Raw genomic sequence first — 22,825 nt, 5'->3', positions numbered from 1 at the left:
GTATTAGAATAATTCAATTGATATCGGTATAGGTCTACCAGGACATCTGTCTCCCTTCATTAGTGGTTACTCATCACAAATTTAAAAATATTCCACGCAGTTCATTTTAGTGAAATTATTATTGTTAATGCCATCCTTGAAATGACAATATTATTCCCCTCTCTATTTTACCTTCTACTGTATACCCAGTTTAAAAATTCTCAAACAATGTCTCAAGCAATTTCTCTCTTCACTATTTTCTGTACTACTCTTCTCTCTTGAACACTTCCTAATACTTTATCACTGTCTTTCGTGCACTACTCTTTTTTAAAAATTTCTTCTCCATATCCACATTTCGAGAAACAAATTATGTCTCTCAGTTTTACCTCTAATGGTAATGCTCTTTAAGGTAAGCGAGACGAATGTTAACGGAAGTCAATGATTATTAAAGAATGGTCAATTGAAAATATGGGGGAAAAAGAAAAACCCCACGAACACGATTTCCACCAGACTGGAATGGCCTGGGATTGAACCAGGGTCAATTCGCACCAGAGGTAAGCGCTCTACCACCAAGCCATCGCTCCCCTCTCATTATTTTCAAGATTTCTAATAGGTTTTCTCATTGTTTGCTAATAACCCTGTTTCTGACCAGTTCAGTAGTAATTAGGTAAACTTTTTCATATTTATTACGTGCCTGTTTTTGGTAAAATGTATAGAGTATTTTCACTATAACATACATACAGGGGGCGGCGCAAGACTCGTGCGAAAGATGCGGGCGTGTATGCGCCATTGTCAAAAACGAGGGGCAATACGCAGGTTTGTTCACGCAGATGAAGGTCAAGAAGTCGTAGTGAAAGAACACTTTGTTGGATTTGTTGGAGTTGGATGTTCTACTGATAAGGGATTCACTGACTCATTGTTACATGGACTTGGAAAAACGGAAATAACATTAATAATATGTGTACTCAGGGATTTGATAGTGGTTCAAACATGAACGACACAAGTGCTGGTTTTCAAAAACAAATTGTCGACCTCAATCCCTTAGCATCTTGTGTACCAAATGGCAGCTGCTCCTTAAATCTCATGGTGAATAATGCTATGTTATGCCCACTGCCTTTTTAAGTACTTTACAAGAGATTTTCAATTTCTTTTCAGGTTTTACACATAGGTAGAGCTCTTAACGAATAGTTACAAACAATGCTAAACTACTTAGTGGCACTCGTTAGGAAAGCAGAATATATGCTCTGGAGCGTCTAAGACACAATACAGAAGGAGTGTATGATCCAATATACAAAGTCACAACTGATTCTAAAATTAACACATTTGGGGAAAAAAAAAATAAAAGTGGTACTAGGAACAAAGACAAAGACTTCAAATTTTCGTACTGTTTGGTGACATGATTTAGAGATACTATTCGGACTAAATCTTGTAAGTAAATTTATTCTAAAGTGCTTTGAATTGACAAATTGCCGTAGATCTGATTGGTAGTGTGAAAAATGCCATGAAAGGTTGAGATAGATGAAAAGTTTAAACAAAGGGAACCGGCAGAGCAATTGGAGATCAATCCAAATTCTCAGATAAAACTTACATCAGGCCATGAAAAGTCAAGAAACATTTTTCTTATGAATACGATGATCAACCTGTGGAGGCAGTGTCAGGAAGGACTTCTTTCAAAGTTAACTTTATTTTATGTAGTTTTAGATAGCCATTATTTTGACGTCAAAGATTTCAACAAATGAAAACTCACAGTGATAACTTCGAATTTCAGTATGACAATCCTAGTCATTAAAACTGGGAAGGAATACAACTTGAGTGACTGCTGTGAAAGCTACTGAAGTCCGTGGCGAAACAGTGCTTCACAAAAAGTTAAGGAGTGTGAAAGAGAGTGCCACCAGAAGTTTTACAGCGGATCCGAGTGGCTTTGGCTCAGATGTGTCCAAAGACCCACGTGCACCACCTGCTTCCGCGCCACATTGCAAAACTGAAAATTAGGAAACTATAGAATAAAAACACTGGCGGGTTTCAAATAGCAGACAGTCGTCACGAAGCAGGAAGTACATCCAATTCACTATTTAGTGACCACATTCGGACGCTTGGATATCATGACAGCGATGTTAAAAGCAGCTGCAGCTTTGTTCACTACTGTCGTAAAAGCTTCCCTGATGGGTTTATGATTGTTATGGCATTAAGTTATGCAGGGAGGTTGCTGATATGCAGTGTCGATTAAAACGTGCAAGTGCATACAAGACACTTTCAAGAAAGAATCAATTATGACTTATCTTTCGAATTGACATCCCACAATCATATGGTGCGGACTCCACTCAGATAAGGACCCTTATAAGCAAGGTTTCAAGTAATACCGCCAGAAGACCTCTTTGTTTCTATCGGGAAATGGAACGGGAATTAGGAATTCGTGTTCTTTCATTTCAAGACATTCCTTTGAAGAGTCCTAATTGCCAGCCCAATAGATCTCTGCGGCTTTGGCCTGTCGGAAAGACGTCTCCAACATCGACGTCCGCGCATCCTCGATGCTCTAGGAACTTACAGAGACGAGTAAAACAGAATTCCTTTGCTCATGTTGCACCGGAGTTGCCTGCAATCGAAACTTCAATGCCGGTGATGGTCTACAGAGCTGCGTATCGCACAGAATATTGTCGGTGGTGGCGACGAGGTTTTTCGTAAGACCCCCTCAAAATCGGTCCGATATAAACTAAACAACCTTCGGTAATCCTGTGAAAACTGCAAAGAATCCTTATGAATGGTGCATGTGGATAAGTCGGATTAAAGGGCTTCATAATCATCTATTGATTTTGTAATAGACATTCGTACAGATCGATAGTAGAAAGAAAGAGAAACATAGACTGTAAATGTTTTATTCTGTTTCCATTGAATTTTGGAAACTGGCTTCGATACTTTATCGTACTCAACAAGACATATAAGAAATTTAACGTGGATATGGTTGAACACATGGGGTTCTATCTCACAATCTGGAGTTTCCGAACTTGAATTCCTGAATGAGCTGTTTTCAAGACTTGTTTAGAAAAAAAAAAAACTGGAATGATACTTTTAATATACGTATTATAATATATTAATATTAGTAATAAAAACATGTTTTATATGTAAACTTTTTAGTCCTCCTCCTGTCTTTTAGGACATGCGATTTGAGAAAAACTTGCTGAATTTTTTTTGTTTTTAAATTTGTGTACTATATTTAGAGAGTTGGAAATAAGCATTCATTGATTTTTTTTTAATGATCAATTTATTTCAAGTGTCATTCTGTATATACGCGTAAGCCTATTTTGCACTTTACATACAAAGATTTGAAATAAGTGCAGTAGTCCCATTATTTTTGAAGATATTGATTTCAAACATACATTTAAAAAATGCATAATAGTCTATTTCCAGAGCACAGTTAAGGCTATTACATTGGAAATACCTTTTAAAAACTTGTTGAGATTTAAAGTTTTAAAAACGTAAATTCTCATTTTTAAAATTAAACATTGGAAGAATACAATAAGATTCACTGTTTATTTTCTTTCTAGGGATAAGTAGAGTGGTAAACTACTCCCTAAAGGAGTTTGATATCTGAGAGACTTATCGTTTTTTTTTTTTTTTTTTTTTGTTATAGATCTTCAAACACTGCGATTTTTCGAAAATCGGCTATGTTCAACCTGAAATATCTTAAAAGAAATACTTGGAAAATCTCACATTTTCACAAAATAATCGTTACTTCTGTAGAAACAAAAGGCTAAATTGATCACTTGTTCTTGACTCACTTTTTCTTTTTCTTTCTTTTCTTTTTTTATTTATTTCTTTTTTTTTGATATGGTGAAATTCAATTTTTAGCAACTAAAATACAACTAAACCGATAGTTCATTCTACAACTAAACGATGTTGTTTTATTGTATAAATATTTTTACTATGACAAACTAATTGTTATCATGTTTGGAAGGAAACAGTAATTAAATATACAGGTATACACGCTGTTTTGTCTTATTTAGTTTTTGAGCTTGTGCAATTCATAAACTAGTTGAGACTAGCTGCCTCTTTCCAGCCTTAGAAAAAAAAATAGATGTAAACAAACCCACCTGACTACCAGTGGATCGATAACCAGTGATTGGTTGTTGGTCTCACTGCACTAGTAGTATCCTACCGCAGTATAATCCCTACTAAAATAATAATTTCAAATAATAAAGATATGTGAATTTATCCTGCACTTTGTGATAATAAATTCAATATATTAAATTTATATTGATCCCCATATATATATATATATATATATATATATATATATATATATATATATATATATATATATATATATATATATATATATATATATATATATATATATAGGGATTGGACAAAAAAATCTAAAACGTTTACAAAAGTGTGAAAATCATACCTAGTATGGTGTGGGCCTCCTTTTGCGTCCAAAACAGCTTGGATCAGACGTGGATCCTGAATCGTGGTGTGTAGAATTTTGTACCACTGTTCCTCCAAAACATGCTCCAGTTCCTTAAGGGATGCTGGTGGAGGGTAATGAGACCGAACACGCCTTTCTAACTCAGACCACAACGGCTCAATGATGTTCAGATCTGGTGATTGTGGGACCCAGGGGAGGTATGATAGCTCCTGGTCATGCTCCTCAAACCATGATTTCACCGTTTTTGCAGGGTGACAGGGTGCCAAATCATCTTGGTAGATGCCATGGGTAGAACCTGGTCCCCAAAATGGCCTCATATGCCTTAACATTCATCATTCCATGCAGGGCTATGATGGGACCTGCAGAAAACCACGATATCACTGTCCATACTGTAAGAAAACCACTCCTATGCTTACCAGTTGGGAGCAGACAGTCTGCATCATAGGCCTGCGACGGTGTTCTCCATCCGTAAACACGACCGGTTGTTGGAAACAAGGTGAAGTCGATTCATCGGATCACATTACGTGTTTCCACTGCTCATGAGTCCATGCCTTGTGGTCCTTCTAGCACTGGATACGACTTTTCGCATTTACTGCTGTGACCAGGAGTTTGGCGATAGCGGCCCTGCCACGAATTTTCATTTTATGAAGTTACTGTCGCACTGTTTTCGATGAAACTGGGTTCTGTAGGCCGGAATTGAGTTCAGACTTAATTCTCATTGCAGCGGTCTTCTTTTTAGCTGCTATAATCTGTTTTAATGCCCTCCAGTCCCTATCTGACAGGATTGTCTTTGGACCACTGTTGTGCTTTGCAGACGTCGTTTGCCCATGAATTCTGTATGCCCTCGTGACATTGGACACAAGTCCTTTCGATACTCCCACAATGTTCGCCACTGTTGCCACCACATGACAGATTGAAAACAAAAAACGATCGGCAAACGCAATACGTGTCGTCCAACTTACGTGTCCTGTATGAAGTGTTTTTAGATTTTTTGTCTACCCCTATATATATATATATATATATATATATATATATATACAGTATGTGTGTGTGTGTGTAATATTTAACAACAGATGTAACTTCATTTTAACCTCACTCGTACTTGGGACATAGAGGGCCTTATGTAGAGTCGTTTGGACGAATAATTAGCGTCATACTAAAGGTCTGAGTTCTACAGAATACATGTTAGTCGAACTCTTTAGTATGACACTAATCACGCGTCAGAACGACTCAGCATAAAGCCCAATGTATTTAATGCGCATGCGTATGTGTTCGCGCGCCGATCTCGCTCATTTGAAATTGTAGAATGCAGAATTTTATGGCGACGATGAGTGACAATGATCCATCTTCATCTCGTGTTAAATATAAATATATATATAACGTCAGTATGACGATTGAAGAAATTGCACATTTCCAACATAGCAGTAGTCAGTGTCAGTGTGTTAATTATTTACCAACCAACCGTAGCCTTACATTTTGGAAATTATGCGACGACAGTAAGCTAGCAGACATCGCTGCCTAAGCATGCGTGAGCCGCGGAGCAATATATTTCTCTTTATTTGTACGTCTACTTTGTCTAAGGCTGAAAAGACTTAATAGTTGAGATGTCTTATTATATATAGACAATACAAAGCTTCAATACAAAGATGGCCGATTGAGGGTCGTTTACAGTGTTTGTAGTGTGAGGTAGGGAAATTTCGTAGGTAAATTTAGAAAAAAAAATAAGATATTTTTTTATAAAACACGATAATCCAAGGAAATTCTAGTGCTGACTGACGAATATAAATATTTAAATTTTTTGTTCTTCAGAAATGAACCGATGCAATACCAATAGTCTTTGAAGTAGCATAATTTACATGCATTGTTGGATGAGTATATATATATATATATATATATATATATATATATATATATATATATATATATATATATATATATATATATATAGTGGCGGATCCAAGGGGGCTATAGGGTCTATAGCCCCCTCCCCTGACGCTCAGATATACACTGGATAAAATGGACTTCAATCCTGCTTTACACTGGATAAAACGGCAAAATATGGTTTAGCCCCTCCCTTGATCATGTCCTGGATCCGCCCCTATATATATATATATATATATATTTGTTGAAAATGAAGTAAAAAAGTAAGGAAATAGAAGCAAAAAGCAAATGAACAAAACAAATTCGGTTGGCACTTTCTTTAATAAAGGTAAAACTAATCTTATTATATAACTTCTCTCAGAGGTAGAAACTAAACAAACTAGGGAAAATTTGATAAGGGAAAATTTTGTGTCAGCCGAGGGAAATTTCTTTAAGAAAGCCTGGGAACACTGATCGTTTGGTGGCGCCGAATTTAGAGAAGAAGCTTTTGTTTGTATTATTTTGCTTTTTGATCAAACAGTAAGCTAAATAGGACGTTCTTTTAATAAAGTGGTATTTTAATGAATTACACAAGCTTAAAACTATACGAGAAGACAGCATTTATTTTTAAATTCTTGTTCCATGAAAACATGATTACAACTGAAGAACTGAATTTCATTATATATATATATATATATATATATATATATATATATATATATATATATATATATATATATATATATATATATATATATCGTCTTTTTATTTCAAGAACGACATAGCTCAAAAATCGCCCTTATTGACTTATGGGTAGAAAATGAAAGCTAATCTTATTGTCTATCTCTGGTTGAAATTTCACAGATGTGCTTCCAAAGCTGGGCGCCAGAGAGCACTTTGTGTCGTTCTTGTGACCATTTGTTTTTATTGCGTTTCGAAACTTTTCAAACGCTTCTCCTGAAAAGTTAGGAATTTTGAGTTGTGTCATTCTTGAAACAAATAGACGAGAGCAGCTCGGGCAAACATAACGGTAAGACCACTTCCGGTGAAACTGGGTAGGAATCGAACCACAGAACAGTATTTAGGTAGTTTAATTTTGGGAAAATATCTGCAGATGTAAGGGGGAAACTTGTTTGGTATGTGTCATTGCTTTGAATGCTTGGGAATAGTTAACGCTAGCCATAGTATATATAGCGTGTGTGTGTGTTTGTGTGTTGCAAGTCAAAAATATAGCCAAGTCTTACTGTTCAAATTTCAACTACGTCTTATTACACAAATAACAATTATTGTGTGTTTGTGATACTATAGCGTCATTAGTTTCCAACACTGAATTATAAATGATATTGTTTTCATTTAATAAACCTGTCTAAAATATGTAATAACCTGACGAAGTGCCACTTAAAAACAACTTTACGTTGGGTTGGCAACACTGTTTATATGGTGATATCGCATGGCATAGCAAACAATGTCATCTTTGTTTGCCGATATTTGCATTTGTACAACATTTCTGCGCTATTTATGTATTCATTTAAAAGTTACAAAGGGAATTTCAAGATAAATGGATCACCCTGTATATAAAAGCAAACTAAATAACTACTTACCGTTTAATGTACCGCATTTTGATACGCTGTTATCAGTTGCTGCCGATTTTAACCGTTTCTTTCTTGAAGGCCCTCTCAGTTGCTTCCTGGCCCTGGGTTTATGTTCAAAGAATATACTTGGCACAGCATCATCTTTGAGTTTTCGAATTTTACAATTTTCTTTGAAGTCCTCTTTGACAAAATGTCGGCTACAAACGAGAGATCTATCCGAAGGATTCCACTTTTTCCCTCGTTTTTCACATTCTCTTGATATTACACTAATCCATTTCTCCCTTATTTCAAGTTTTGATGGTACTTCGTGATATGATACGCCAATGCACGATTTCCTGTCAGTTCGTGCATTACAAAGAGGCAGACAACAAGTATGCATTTTAATTTTCGAACACAATCCGCTGCTTAGTACTGTTTCTTCTCTGGTGATACACCAACAAAGAAGACTGGTGTAGTGCTGCAGCCTAGTGTTGGAATTCGGAAACATATTTTTATGCGCTCACCCGTATGTTATTTTTGTCTCTTTTGTAGGCGTTGTTTGACTGAAGGACGAATCGCAGCGGGAGAGCGACTATGGCCGATGTGTAGTGAGGATTGAAAATGTTTTCGTCTTTTACGCATCAAAAAAAAAAAAAAAAAAAAAAAAGCTAAAATGCAATGAAATCTTTCAGTTGTATGTCCCACAGTTATGCCGTGTAAAGGAGACGATGATGATTATTAAAAAAAGAAAAAGAAAAAGAGAGAAAGAAATGCTTGAGTTAAAATTGAAATGAAATTGAAATATTTCAGTTTAACGGTTCACGATTTTGCCCGTTAGACTCAGGATGGAAGAACTGGTGGAATGAGTCTTTGGAAGTAAACTTACTTATTCGGGGATCGAAGTAGGTATTCCACGCACCAGAGGTAAGCGCTTTACCACTGAGCCACCGTGCCCCCATGGTGGAATGAAGAAAGTGAGAGGAAAAGGAAGAATCCAGAGAATTTAGCTTGTTTATTCATAAGTGAAAGAAGATAATAAAATGCAACTCACCACAATCATATATAATGTTATTCTACAACATAAAATATGAACCTGAAGGATTTTCAGTGTTGCCATCCATAAAAATCACACTGTTGCCAGAAAAAACAACGCCCTTAAAATCTAAGTTAAGAAAGCGACTAGAGGAACGATCTCAATTGCATTTGGTTACGTATTATATTGTTTAGGTTTCTTGTGAACTACTTTTTAAATAACATTATTATTTGGTTTTAATAACTGTATGTTAAAACTATTTTGTTCATTACAAACTAAATACAACTATTATTTTAAAGTAGTTCACAGGAAAGAGGAAACCAAAACAACATGATACGTAACCAAATGAAGTTGAGTTTGTTCTTCTACTCGGTATCTTAACTTCGATTTTAAGGGCGTTGTTTTCCTGGCAACACTGTAATTTCTATGAATGGCAACACTGAACATTCTTCATATTTTCTGTTTAGATAACGTTATCTATGATTGTGGGAAGTTGCATTTTATTATCTTCTTTCACTTATTAAACAAGCAAAATAAAAATGTAAGTAATGTATTTTTAGTAACGCAGGCTCTTGTAGAGCTTTCACGAAAGTATCTCATTTATTTTCCCCACTGATTTTATGTAAAAACGTTTAAGATGTCCAAATAAGAAGTAATAGTTTCCAGTTAAATTCCTGCTGGTAAGAACAATCCTTTGATTGTTGGTCTTTATCCTCGAAATTTCAAGTCATACTACACGCCTGAGCGCTGCATGGACTTCTTAATACCATCATCGAGGATAGGAATCCCGGGAGCTGACCACGGCTAGAATTCATCAAGTAATTACTGGAGGCCAATGGCTGCCCCAACTCTTTAACCATGGAGAGGCTAGCGCAAGATCGTGAGGCTTAGAGAGCTATTGCTGCAAACCAGTGGCGGGTACAGGGGGGCGATCCCCCCCAGAAGAGGAAACTTTCTTATTTTATATATATAAATAAAACTCATCCCAGAGTTTGGAGCTCTTAAAAGTAGCTCTAAGTAGCAGTATTACAACTCCCCCCCCCCGAAGTCAGTCCTGGATCCGCTCCTGCTAAAAACCAATCTTCGGAATTTCAACTGAAGAAGAAAGCACGCCTGAGTAAATACCGGCAATGGGTATACAGGGACTACATCATTAGACCCAATTTAATATTTCATCTGGTCGTTCTTAATCCTTGTGGCACTGAAACTATTGAGAATAAATGCAAGTACGTGTAAGAGAATACATCAAAGAAAAGACAAGTCTACAAGAATGCATCTTACAAATGATCAGGCACGTAGCCAAGGAGGGGGGTCCTGGGGGTCCAGACCCCTCCCCTTCGAGACCAGAAATGAAAAAATTAAGGAAGGATAAAACGAAATGAAATGAGAAAAAGAAGAATCGGCGTTAAAAATTAAAAAAAAAAATCTACAGAAAGCTTTTGGTTACTCTTTCTTATGAAGAGATTTGTATTACTTGCAATACATGGTACTATTCCTATAACCTGTCATTTGGAACAGACAGTAGGTGAAGGAATAATAAAAACAAAAATGTATGTGAAAAGAATGTTCTGTTAACATTTGATTCAACAGAGAAAGAAACGCAGATATTGTAAAATATTTTACAAGACATTATTGAGTTTGTACACTCATGTCCAAAATTATTGTCACATGTCTATAAATATGTTGTAGGAGTATAATTTAATAACGAGTTCGCTCGGTATTTCTTACAATGTTAGTATGTGTATTATCGGCAAAGACAGTAAGTGGCAAATTTTGTCAAAGAGCAGTAAATAAGAACAATAAAACAAAAATAAAACGTTGTTGTCCATTTAGCAACATTTCGTTTTATTCACTCTAATTTTCGTATTTATAATTATTTTGCTATAAAATTTACCACAAATAGGGTCTATACATTTCCCGATTATACACATGGTATCAGTATTAAAAGTAACCTGCAAAATCATTCTCAAATTATATTCTTACAAGAAGACAGTCATAGATATGGGACAATCATTTTGGACATGAGTGTACTTTTTATAATAGTGAATATGTACTTTTCATAACAGTTGAGGTCATAATGAAAGGAAGATTGTTATATTTGAATGAACAGAGGAAGAACGTAAATATTGTAAAATCATTTTCAATACTTTTTTTATTTTACTCGAGATTTCTTCGTAGTTTGTTATTAAAATACTTACCAACATATCATTTTATTGTCCTAACAAACCAATATATGTTGATAGTAAAGTAGTTTAGATTGATTGGACCTTCAGTGTTTCATGTCACTCCCCCCCCCCCACCCGTTACGAAATCCTGGCTAAACGAGCCAGTGTATGTCCCAGTAAAATAGTTTAGAATGATCGAGCCCCTGGTGTGATGACCACAGTATTTTATGTCACGGACCTCCCCCCTCCCTTCACGAAATCCTGGCTACGTGCCTGAAATGATAATGTGACGTAGTTACATAAAAGATGTGTTTGCTCTAGCGAAATGGTAAGCGCATGTATGGTTGTGGGTTCGATTTCCGGCGAGGACTGTATTTGTTGTGTTGCTGCTTAATGCTTAAGCATTTGAGTACCATTTTTTTAAAAAGTGAACTCCGATTCCGAGAAGTAAAAGGTAAAGCTTGATTTCAAAATTGCAGTACATAATTTAATCTTTAATACAAGAGAAAACACCAAACTAATTGCCATATTCTTACCGTACTTGACACATTCTTATAGTCTTATCGTAATAACTGCAAATCACAATATTTTGAGAATTATATCGGGATATAAATATGTGTAGAATGAATCAACTGTCTGTTGTTTTAGAATGTTACATTTAATTATGACAAACAGTCAAGCTATTGTCTCGAGTATTATACTCGGACATTTTGCAAATCTCTTAAATCGGTTTATAGGTTAAATGAAAACACAAAATACTGGAATTAAAATTTAACTATGCGGGCTCTTTTGGCTGCGAAGGTTATTACAATGTCCTCAAAAGATAGCTTTGTACCTAACTTATGCTCTATGGATATGATCCTAAGGTTTGTGAGTCGTTGTTGTCCTGTTAAGTTTCTGCAGTAACTTTTATGATCTTTAGTTTGCTAAAACTCCTTTTCTTGTCTTCTAGTGAAAATAAATATTTGCCCAGTTTTGCGCCCCGGGCACAAGCCACGTTTGCTACCCTAGCACCAGAGCTATATATATGCTAGCACCAGAGAAAGTTTGTGATGGTCCGCTAATATTCAGAATGCTACAGACTGTATCACTTTTCATTTTAATATGAGGTAAGTGAAACTGTAATCACCACATTAGAGCTCGGTTACCAAGGAGACCAATAAGCAAACAAATCCTTATCATTACATATAGTCTTGAAACCAACTTCGAACAATAAAGTAAGAATAATTATCTATGTATATATAAATTTGCAACATCATGATAATGATTCAGCAAGAAGACAAAGCAGTGAAAGTTAGAGAAACTGTTGATTACCATGGTAATAAGCCGAATATGAGATTACATTCCAGTCTTTTATTTCTCTCCTCACATGGTAACACTGTGGTGCAGGTCAACTGTAGTTTGCTTCATACTACACAGTACATTCCATTCTCGACATCCATTTCTTTCTGTAATTATTTTAATACACAATTTACTCCCAGTACTACAAAATTCTGATGAGATTTTCTCTTATCGATTTCTAGTCCCGTATGGAGTCACAAACAACGTAACGGATAGTGTAATATAAAATAATGACACAGGAAAGAATAACGAACGAATGTCTGGTAAACAGCATTCATTATCTACAAAACCTCATTACCCAGAGTGGTTCCCAGTAGTAACAATGGAACTCTGATCGTTGCTCAATCTCTGTTGCCAGGCAGTGTGATGATGAAATCACCAGAGGAAAGTTATTACTATCAAGTTTTCCAGCTCTAGGAATGACTCTTACAAACCTAAAAACAGACAGACACTGGAACTCAAGAAGAGAACTCTTGTAAAAGTATCACTCGTTACAAGATTTCAACACATTACTCCTACACTGACAAAAGAAGAAGAAAATCTTATTGAACAGTCTCTGATAAAAATAACCTGTTTTATTAACAAGTTATTTCTTCCATCCACATGAGCTTTGTAGTGAAGAAAGATAAGCTGTATTTTAATAGGCGAATACGTTCAACATAAATTTATGTTTAAGTTCAATTCTAGGTACAAACGTGTGAATTTGTTTCAGTAACACATTAACAACGTTTTCTCTTCGCATTGAGTTAATTAAAACTAATTGCTTCCCAAAGCGTTCGGCTTGTCCGCAAATCAGTGATGCGAACCCGAAACGTTATAAAATCTCATCTCGAGAAACAGAAATTCCCAGTTTGCTCTTGAATTTCCCAGTTCCCATGCTGGACAAAATTTCAAAATTTATAAAATATGAAAAGTGAAGCTATTATATGTCACTCACTTTCTTCAATATGTGAGTGAATTCAGATCTATAGTAATCAAACAGCTTATGAATAAGTAATTAAGAGAGATAATTGAAGTTATTGACGAAAACAATTACGTTTTATTGTTAGAAATTAGTATTTGCATTAGTCATTTGTATCGTAATCTTCGGTGGAATCAGCACACTTCTGTCGGTTTGGCACTGGCTGTAGAAGTAGCGGCAGTATCAAAGCTGTTCACAGCAACAGCTGCGCCAGCTTAGAGTTGAGGCGTGCCGCTCCGCGCATGACAAATAAACATGTACAGTTCGATTATCCGAACAAACCAGTTTTCCGAACACCCATGTCCCCCAATTACTTCGGATAATCGACGCTCTACTGTAATAGCTATACTCCACTTATAGCAAGGTAGGTGTCCGTAATTTCGCCACCCACTGCTATTGCGATGGTAATACGTGATGAATCAAAAGGTGGTATTATTTAGTCAGCCAGTGCATGCTACTTATAATGAAGCACTTGACCAGACCAGGGGAAGAAACTAAACAGGAGAAACGAAACAGGAGCTCCCACTAGTCCCGCCCCGAGATTTTGCAACTTGCTTGTTTGTGTCTGGATCTTTTATACGTTTTATTTAAAATAGAAATGGAAGGTTAAACATAGGTTAAGGAATTTGTAATCGGTCTGGAAGAAGTTACACAAACTAAACGTCTCTTAGGGTCTAATATTTGGAGGTATTTGTGAACAGACAAGGAATAACACTTAGATTGCAAATAGAACTTTTTAACATATCTTTTCAAAATTCATACTTTTGAACTTTAATCCACTTTCACCAAGTACTGTATATCACAGATTTAAAGGTTTTGGTGTAATGTACGTCATTTTGAGTTCTTCCGTCCATGCTTGGGAGTCAAAGCTTGTAAGGTGCAATAGAGTGCCTGACAGCTCTTTAAGAGCAGCACTATAGTAAGGAGAGCCTTGTAAAAAAAGTAACAAAGCTTTCACAATTTGACATGTCAGTTCCTATCCACAGAACTACTGTTATAGATTAAGTGTTCACTATCTTTTCCTCTGCACTTCTTTTTCTTAATTTTTTATACATAATTGAATACACAAGTTTGAGCCCCCGACATTCACAACGTTATAAATTGCGTATTCAGGTTTTTAGCCTATAAGAAAGGACTTACAAAGTTATTATACCATATAATATCATTTTCTAGATACTATCTGATTCATTTCCTTTTTTTTTTTTTTTTTGTGTGTGTGTGTGTGTGTGTGTCCGTTTACTGTATTTAAGTTATCCCACTAAAATTCAGAAACATGGCGAAGAGCAGGAAGGAATTAATTTCTAATGTGATCGGTGGAGTGGGAAGGTCGGAAACGAAATCTTTCAATTTTACGTCCCGCGATTATGCTACACAGGCTAGAGTAAACAGTGATAATAATGAACGAAATGGTGGAATAAAGAAAGTAAGAGGAAACGGGGAACCCCAAGATAACCTATGCACATGGTATTTGTCCATTATAACATAAAGCCCTATTGTCGTGAGCTAAGATTGAACCAGGGACCCCACACACTACAGGGAACGCTCTACCACTGAGCCACCGCAATCCTCTATCTTGACGTGAGAGGGTAGCTTTAAATCATGTAGCTTTATTCCAGTAATGGACAATATTCAGGGTCGCATTTAACATTTTTGTCGTCTTGGACCATTAAGTAATTGATGCCTCCTTAATATCAACAAATACACACGTAGAAAATTTGAGACAGTGTACTAAATACTTAAGTGTAAATAAAAAGATATAGCCCTACAATGAATAATAGAATAATAGAAAATAACATATTTTGTCGAATATCTAGTTTCCGCACCGGGCCATGGACCACGTTTAGTTTAACGTCCCACATTCATGCACCGAGGCTACGGGAGACAATGATAACGAGATGGATGATAATGGTGAAATAAACGAAAGTGGGAGGAAACGGAAAAACTCCGAGAAAACTCCCACACACGATGTTTGTCTACAACAAAGCTCACTTCGTGGTAGATGGGTTCGAACCATGAATCCTACGCGCCAGAATGAACGTTGTACTACTGAGCCACGCGACTCTCAGAAGTAAGCTTTTACAAATATTGCGACGGATGATGTTCCATTTTAACCGAGGGGTCTCAGCCACCTCGCCTCCCTGAATTAAATCCCTCGTCAGGAGCGTAGTGAAAACTCTCAATGCTCCTCTATAAGCTACTTCCTCTTTCGCAATTTAAACTGTCTTCAATATCGCAAACAGGGAAGGGGCACGGTAGACATTTTAAACCCATAGAAGTCATACACTACACACCATATATCACTGGACTTTACATCCTACCAAAGTCCATTCAAATCTATTATTTACATACTACAAGATATCTTTTCTTGTTCTGCTCAACTAAATACAATGCACAGCATATAACGAAAACTGCCCTCGAATGCCAATCAAAGAATCTAACATGCTTTCTCTACTATTGATCTATTTATTGTTTTTCATTATTAATATTTAGACCTACGTTATTCTTTACATGCAAAAGTATTTTACTATCCCTAATGACAACTACATACATTATTTCCATCTACAATACTATTATTCTAGAATCAGCCCACAGTAACACCCATCAGGATTACATTAACTTAATCAGCTGTAGAAGAAACTTCTGCCCACTTACGGAATGGGTATATACGAGGGTTGTTCTTTTTCAACTTCCGTCAAGCCACCAGAGGACGTGATATGACGAAATACAAATTGGTCAAAATCTGTTCATTGGAGATCACACACTGCAGATTGGAGATTGGAGATCACACACTCCAGATCATTGGAGATTAAAAGGCAAACTCTGGTGTTCAATCATTATGAACTAGTGAGCGTGAAAGCAATCGAAGTGACCCCCAAGTGTGAAGTACATAATGTAATTTGATTTCCCCAGGCGGCTGTTGATTTTCTTGAAATTCCAAGATTAGACAGTTTAGAAACCATATTTTACTCCTTTCGTGAACCACATGATTCATGTGTTCATCAAGGCTGTCTTCCGCCACAGATATTCACCCTTGGTTTCTCCCGTCGTGTAGATCGATCAGTCTTTCTTTAAACTCTCTGTAGCACTAGGGCATACACCACTCACTTTATAAGGTTCCCTTCAAGATAAATCCTTCGATCCATAATCATTCGACGATGAATAGCGGCTGTATTGAAGAAATCGAATTACATAATGTAGTTCACACTTGGCGGATGCTTGAATACGGTTTCACACTCACTATTTCCCAATAATTGAACCACCAGAGTCTGTCTTTCGGTATGGAACATGTGCGATTTTCAATGAACACATATGACTGATTTAGGTTTCGCCATCTTACTGATTTTCTTCTGGTGGCGTAACGAGGTTTAAAAAATAGCCCTCGTATTTATGTATTTGTAGTTTTTTTTTTTTTTTTTTTTTTTTTTTTGCATAGCTGCCATGATTCAGTGAACTCCCATACTTCTTTCTAATATGCTTTCCTTCATTTGCAGGTTGAAATAGGTGTTCGACGAAATCAAACTACAAGTCGTCATCTGCTAACACTGGAAGCGGTAACTCGTTAATTGATATACTGTGAAAGACACAAAGGTACCAAAAGTACCCGACCTAACAAAAAAAAAAAAAAAAAAAAAAAAAGTGGGAAAAATTATCCTGATTTCCCAACACAGTCTCATTTTATTTCGACACATTTTTTCCAGTGATATTTAATAATTTCGATACCATGTTTATAGTGTGAACCATCGAACTCCTCAAAATAATCATTACCCACAGACTCCTCCTGTTCGTTGTTGGCAAATCTTTTACCATCGAGCCATTTTTCAAGTTTGGAAAGAGAAAACAGTCCAAGGGAATTAAATCTGGCAAATAATGTGTGTTAGGAAGCAATTCGAACTTTAACCCACTGATTTTGACAATCGCAATAGAGGAATGTGTGAATTGCTTTATTGTCTACTTGACACAACACTTTCTTTTTCACCAAATGTGGTCGTTTTTTCCTTGATTTCATCACTCAAACTCTGCAATAAGTTTGCATAATGTTTTTCTTTTTTTTCCTTTTTGATGATAATGAAAATTATCCCACGCTCATTCCAAAAAACTGACGCCATGACCTTGTCAGCAGACGGAACTGTCTTCGCCTTCTTTGCAGGCGATTTATTCCTTACAGTCCATAGTTTTGACTGTTTTTTCGTCTCAGGTGTGAAGTGATGGACCCATGTTTCATCCATTGTGAGTCGCCGCAAAAATTCGGCTTTATTGCTATGAAACATTGCGAAATTGTCGACTGGCAAATCCTCACGATGCTGTTTTTGATCCATTGTGAACAAAAGCGGCAGTCATCTCGAGCACAGCTGTCTCATGTCTAAATTTTCAGTCAATATGCGATGTACAGCACTTTTTGAAATGCCTACCATGCCTTCTAGCTCGCAACCTTTGAGTCGACGATCATCCAATATTATTTTGTGGATACTCTTCACCATATTTGGCGTGGTCAGTTCATTTGGTTGACCAATGCGATGTTCATCTTTGGTGCTCGTATGACCTCATTTAAACTCTGCTTCCCAATATTATACTGTTGTAAACAAAGTAGAATTTATTGATTGGACTAAGACCTTTCGAACGAAAGTATTGTATCACATAACGATGATCCCTCCCTCCCTCTTTTTTTTTCTGAGAGCGTTCACTATTGATGGCTGCCAAAAAATAATAAACAACGTAAGGTCTTCAAATTTCAAATTTAAGCTTTATAAAGATAGTGTTTTCGACCACAGTAATGATTTTCAAGCAACAACCACCAGCTCCACATCAGGTCGGGTACTTGAGTTGAGTTGAGTTGATTTTGAGTTTAACGTCCCGTTCAGCAGCGAGGCTATATGAGACGTGGACCTACTGATTAACGTGGAATCCGAACCACATGAGCTCCCGCCGGGAATCGAACCCGAGTCTCCCGCGCCAAAGGCGCGTACGCTAACCGCTTAGCCACGGAGGAGCTCAGGTCGGGTACTTCTGGGATCATCCACGTATATGCAAAACTGAAGGAACAAGCAACAGGAAGTCAGTCGAAGTTGAAACGTTTTACGCGGTACAGGTGTTTTAGGGCCATGAAACTCAGACTTACGGGTCGATAATATTTTGGACGGCTACCGACGCTGGACAGAGCAACTTTGAAATACAACACGTCGTTGAGCAGTCGTGATTTGGCAGCAGTGCTTGGCCTGAAAACGCCTACAACTTCTAATTTTCGACTGACTTAACCGTCTCCTTTCCTTCCGTTTCACATATCTCTTTAACGGTATGTGTAAGTAATAGCTGTCGCTTTCGGTAATAGCGTATCACTACTCGCAGTTCGGTGCCGTTCAACACTATTTTCAACTTGCAAATGAAATAAAAGCCACGACAACTACGCAAAATTTAAAATAACAATAATAATAATAAGTGCAGAACTTTTCTGTATGAGAGTTAGAACTTGTTTTCCTCATCTAATAATATTAACAACTTCGAAACTGCTATAAGAGAAAGTTTATTTTCCCCAAAGGACGCATTCAATTTTACCCAAAATAACCTACAATTTCTAGTAAGATCCCCACATTTATTATATGAGCTATACCAAGTAACCACTACACTATATTAGTAGGCTTTTTAGAGCTGCACCATCTATTTACATACGCTTTTTCAAAGCATGAAATCCTTGTTTCAGACAACATGCCAAAAGTCAATAACCTAACCCTCATTGCAATAGTATTTGGTGCATGTTTTGCAACCGCATTAATTGGAAATGAAAGAAAAAGTGGAAAATAAAATATATTAGCAACTTTCAAAAAGTTTATATTAGGTGTATTTCGTGCAATTAGATTAATTACAGTTATAATTTTCACTAATCATAATAATTTTAAGAGGGCGCCTTATTTTAATGGTAAATTGTTCAGTCCCGTTGTTTGTGACTTTTTCGACTGGCGTTTAGAACATTTTAAGTAACCTCCCAACTTGTTCAAGATAAGAGAACAGCATATAAAATTTTGCCCCATCATCTGGAATTGAACCCTGAATCATGGACACAAAAGCATACGGTATAATCATTCTGCCACACGATCTAACACTTGAGGTCACGATGACTTAGTGGAAGAGCGCTCACCTTCAGGTATATTCTCATGGGCATATACTGTCTTCCTATTATGCATGGAGTTTTAAAACGGAACAAAATGTACTTGTTTCTAATTGTTATTCTCGGACTACTATTTGGGCACCACCGAGTTAGAAAATTCTATCAAACAGGATACTCTTTGTTGTCTTTCATATAGAATTATTGACTCACGCTTAGCTATCCTGACAATTACCGTCAAAAAACGAACTGTCAAGTTATTTGGAAAACATATGTACCAGTAAAAACTGTGAATTTATTTCCTAATTCTTTATAACAAACTATGGGACTGCTTATCTCTGCGTCAATATAAGATGATGTTCAAAATCTTGCAGCAGTTAAGAACTGCTACTATAATTGGTTTTAAGGAGTTTCAATTCATCCTCAAATTCAAAGTTAGTAGCTGTGTCAAATAAACACATCATCAGAAAATATGCTGGTCCAATGTTAGAACTTTGTGGTACACCAAATAAAGTTAGAATTACGATTTTTATAATGTTCATATTACATTTGCTTAGTACCCTCTAAGAAAATGTAATATGCGTATAATGAAGCTGAAAAGTTTAAATAATAGTAATAGTAGAGCTCAACGGCGCCGACTTTCCAAAATTTATGTGGGTGCATATCAATGGCGGGACGTATTAGCCTATATGTTTTCAGGAAAGTCTCGATATTTGATTGATTTATTTTTAGTTAAAATCTTTTATGAACACTGTCATAAGGGGCTGTGCTGTGATAAAATACAATATACCGGTACTATTAAGGATAAGTTGGGGCTGCCCTAGCTCAGTCGGTAACACGACTGACTTAAACGCAAGAAAAACGGGTTCAAACCCATATCCAAAGTAAAATATTGTGGATTCACCGCAACTACAAGATTATTTGTTTGGGTACCAGAGCCCTGGAGCACCCACGTAGTCGGCGCGCATGGTAGAGCTTCCTTAACAGAATATCATTATGTTCTACAACAATGCCATCTTATTTATTTATTTATTATAAATCTACTTCTCCATTGGAAATGTACTGCTACGGTAATTGATTAGTTAATATCACCTCCTGAGTCACGTTATATATATATATATATATATATATATATATATATATATATATATATATATATATATATATATATATATATATAGTGTAAAAAAAGGTACGGCAAAATTTCAGGGGTGGGTTGCTTATGGGTAGACAAGCAAAAAAGTTCATATGACCATATATTTCAGGAAATGCATCGTTACAGAGTTACGGCCATTAAGCCATCTGATGTTGTGAAATAGTCACATTCTGGTCGCCCCGTAATGTGACTCAATTTAAATCTCAATAGCTCACTCCCTAATTAAGCTAGGAAGGTAATTTTGGTACCACTGTTTATGAAGGATGAAGCTTTCGACTGATATATGTATATGTATTTCATGTATGTGGAAGGTATCACGGTTTACGGGGGAAGGTAACAACGTGATGCAAAATAATAATAATAATAATAATAATAATAATAATAATAATAATAATAATAATAATAATAATAATAATAATAATGGTAGTTTTCCTACCCCGTCCGCTGTGGTACCTCCCACATACATGAAATACATATTGGCGAAAGCTTCATCCTTCAAGAACACTCCAACTATACAACTATACAAACTCCAACTATACAAACTGAAAACTAATTACAGAACATCTATACGTAGTCAATTTACGTGACTTGTAAAAAAAAATGTTTTACACCTTCGGTTACATCTGGCAACACTGTGTGGTTCCTAGTGTACTTCAATCGTTGCTTCTTAGTTTAAAAATATATGCATGAACAAGGCTTCATTTTGGTATAACCATCATTTGTGTACCGCTTCCGGTTCAAAAGTTCTACTGTCCCAAACTCCGGGTTGCATAGTATATTGGACACCCTGTACTACTGTAAAAGTAATTTCCTACTGCCATTAATCAATCAAATGTGTATATGTATTCATAAGCAAAGGAGCGAGCATGTCCAAAATTAAAATCCTAAAGCCATCCCTGTTTACAACACCGAGTTCCCTTAGAAAGTGTTTTTAATTCTATTTCCGATAAACAGACTGTTATTCTATAACTACTAGCTTCTTTATTTCTTCAATTGTGAGCCTGTTGGTCTAGTGACTGGCGCTTGTGCTTTCGGTGTACGTAGTCCCGGGAACGACTACCGATGGGATAGCCTTTGAGATCTTCCTGTGTTCAGATGTAGGAAATTATATTGCATCGTCATTTACCATTCGCATTGCCATTTACGTAACTGTTGATTTTACACAAATGCTTCCCCAGGGGTTAAAGTGGATCTGAAACGGAAAGGGGACGCATGATGTCACTCAGTCCCCCGTGCCTATCTTTGCCCATTGTAATTGTTAGAAAGTGGAGGGACGCCATAGATATTTTTGTAGGTGGGAGAACGGCGTTCCTCCTTACTTTTAGTTTTTGCTTCCGTATAACAAAGATTGGTACGTAATCACCCCGCACAGTGCCAAATATACTTCGGGGGGGGGGGGGAGATAAAATGTACTGAGAAGTTCTATGAAAATAACCCTCTACAACAAATAGAAGTTTCTCGTATTTATCAATAATTTCTAATAGGTCGTAAAGAAAACAAGCTAATCTATGTTGGGTAGAACTATCTTCTCTACTCCATTACAACCTTGTTAGTTATTTCTAAAGTAATTCTAACTTAGTAACGTACTCTAATAATACAATAATATTCTTCCGATCGAATTACAACTACTATGACCTGGTACTACATAAAGCAAACAGTTAAACGGCTACTCACCTACTTCGGACACTGGATCTGCTCCTATGACTTCAAATGATGAATTCATGTCCCTCCTACGGTAGAAGAAACAAAAATAAACCAACCATGATCATATTATTAATATTTTTTACTATTATTGTAATCAGTACTTACTGTACGGTAATTCGTTATTGCACCGACTTATTTCCTTAATTCAACGGATTGTGACTGGTACTATTAAAATTTGAAAATGATCTTGAATAGTAGAATGTCTTTCCGTTACCATGGTGATCATCACTACATGACCTGCAAGCTCAGCCACACTCGCAATAGTAGGGGACGCAAGAAGGGAGGCAAGAAAAATTTGGGGGAGGCGAGGCAACCACACTTGTTTTGCTTTGAATATTATTATTATTATTATTGGTTGTACCTATTATTATTATTATTATTATTATTATTATTATTATTATTATTATTATTATTATTATTATTCACCGGCTGTACATAGAAAATGGGGCAAAGATGGGCAAGAAAAAATATTGGGGTGGCGGTCGCTCCTCCTTGCCTTCCTGTAGCGCCGTCACTGCTCAGCCATTTCCCT

At 36.4% G+C, this 22,825-nt stretch overlaps 1 protein-coding gene across 6 annotated transcripts in view; it reads right to left on the bottom strand.

Annotated features, from left to right (window-relative positions):
* Positions 1–22,825, bottom strand: part of LOC145670527 (uncharacterized) — a 155,750-nt gene that overhangs the window by 98,932 nt on the left and 33,993 nt on the right. For 3 of the 6 annotated variants that reach the window (XM_081739338.1, XM_081739328.1, XM_081739359.1), the window contains exon 2: positions 22,264–22,319. In XM_081739338.1, the coding sequence (XP_081595464.1) occupies positions 22,264–22,312 (49 nt within the window). In that variant the 5' untranslated portion in view covers positions 22,313–22,319. Of the gene's footprint in view, positions 1–7,866; positions 8,258–22,263; positions 22,320–22,825 lie in introns of those variants that run through there. The other 3 variants (XM_081739367.1, XM_081739309.1, XM_081739318.1) reach the window with 3 other exon arrangements.

The sequence above is a fragment of the Thermobia domestica genome, chromosome 2 (genome assembly GCF_964235325.1).
Source record: "Thermobia domestica chromosome 2, izTheDome1.hap1.1, whole genome shotgun sequence".
Classification (NCBI taxonomy): domain Eukaryota; kingdom Metazoa; phylum Arthropoda; class Insecta; order Zygentoma; family Lepismatidae; genus Thermobia; species Thermobia domestica.
Note: the sequence above shows the minus strand (reverse complement) of the source record. Positions and strands in the feature narration are given on the sequence as shown.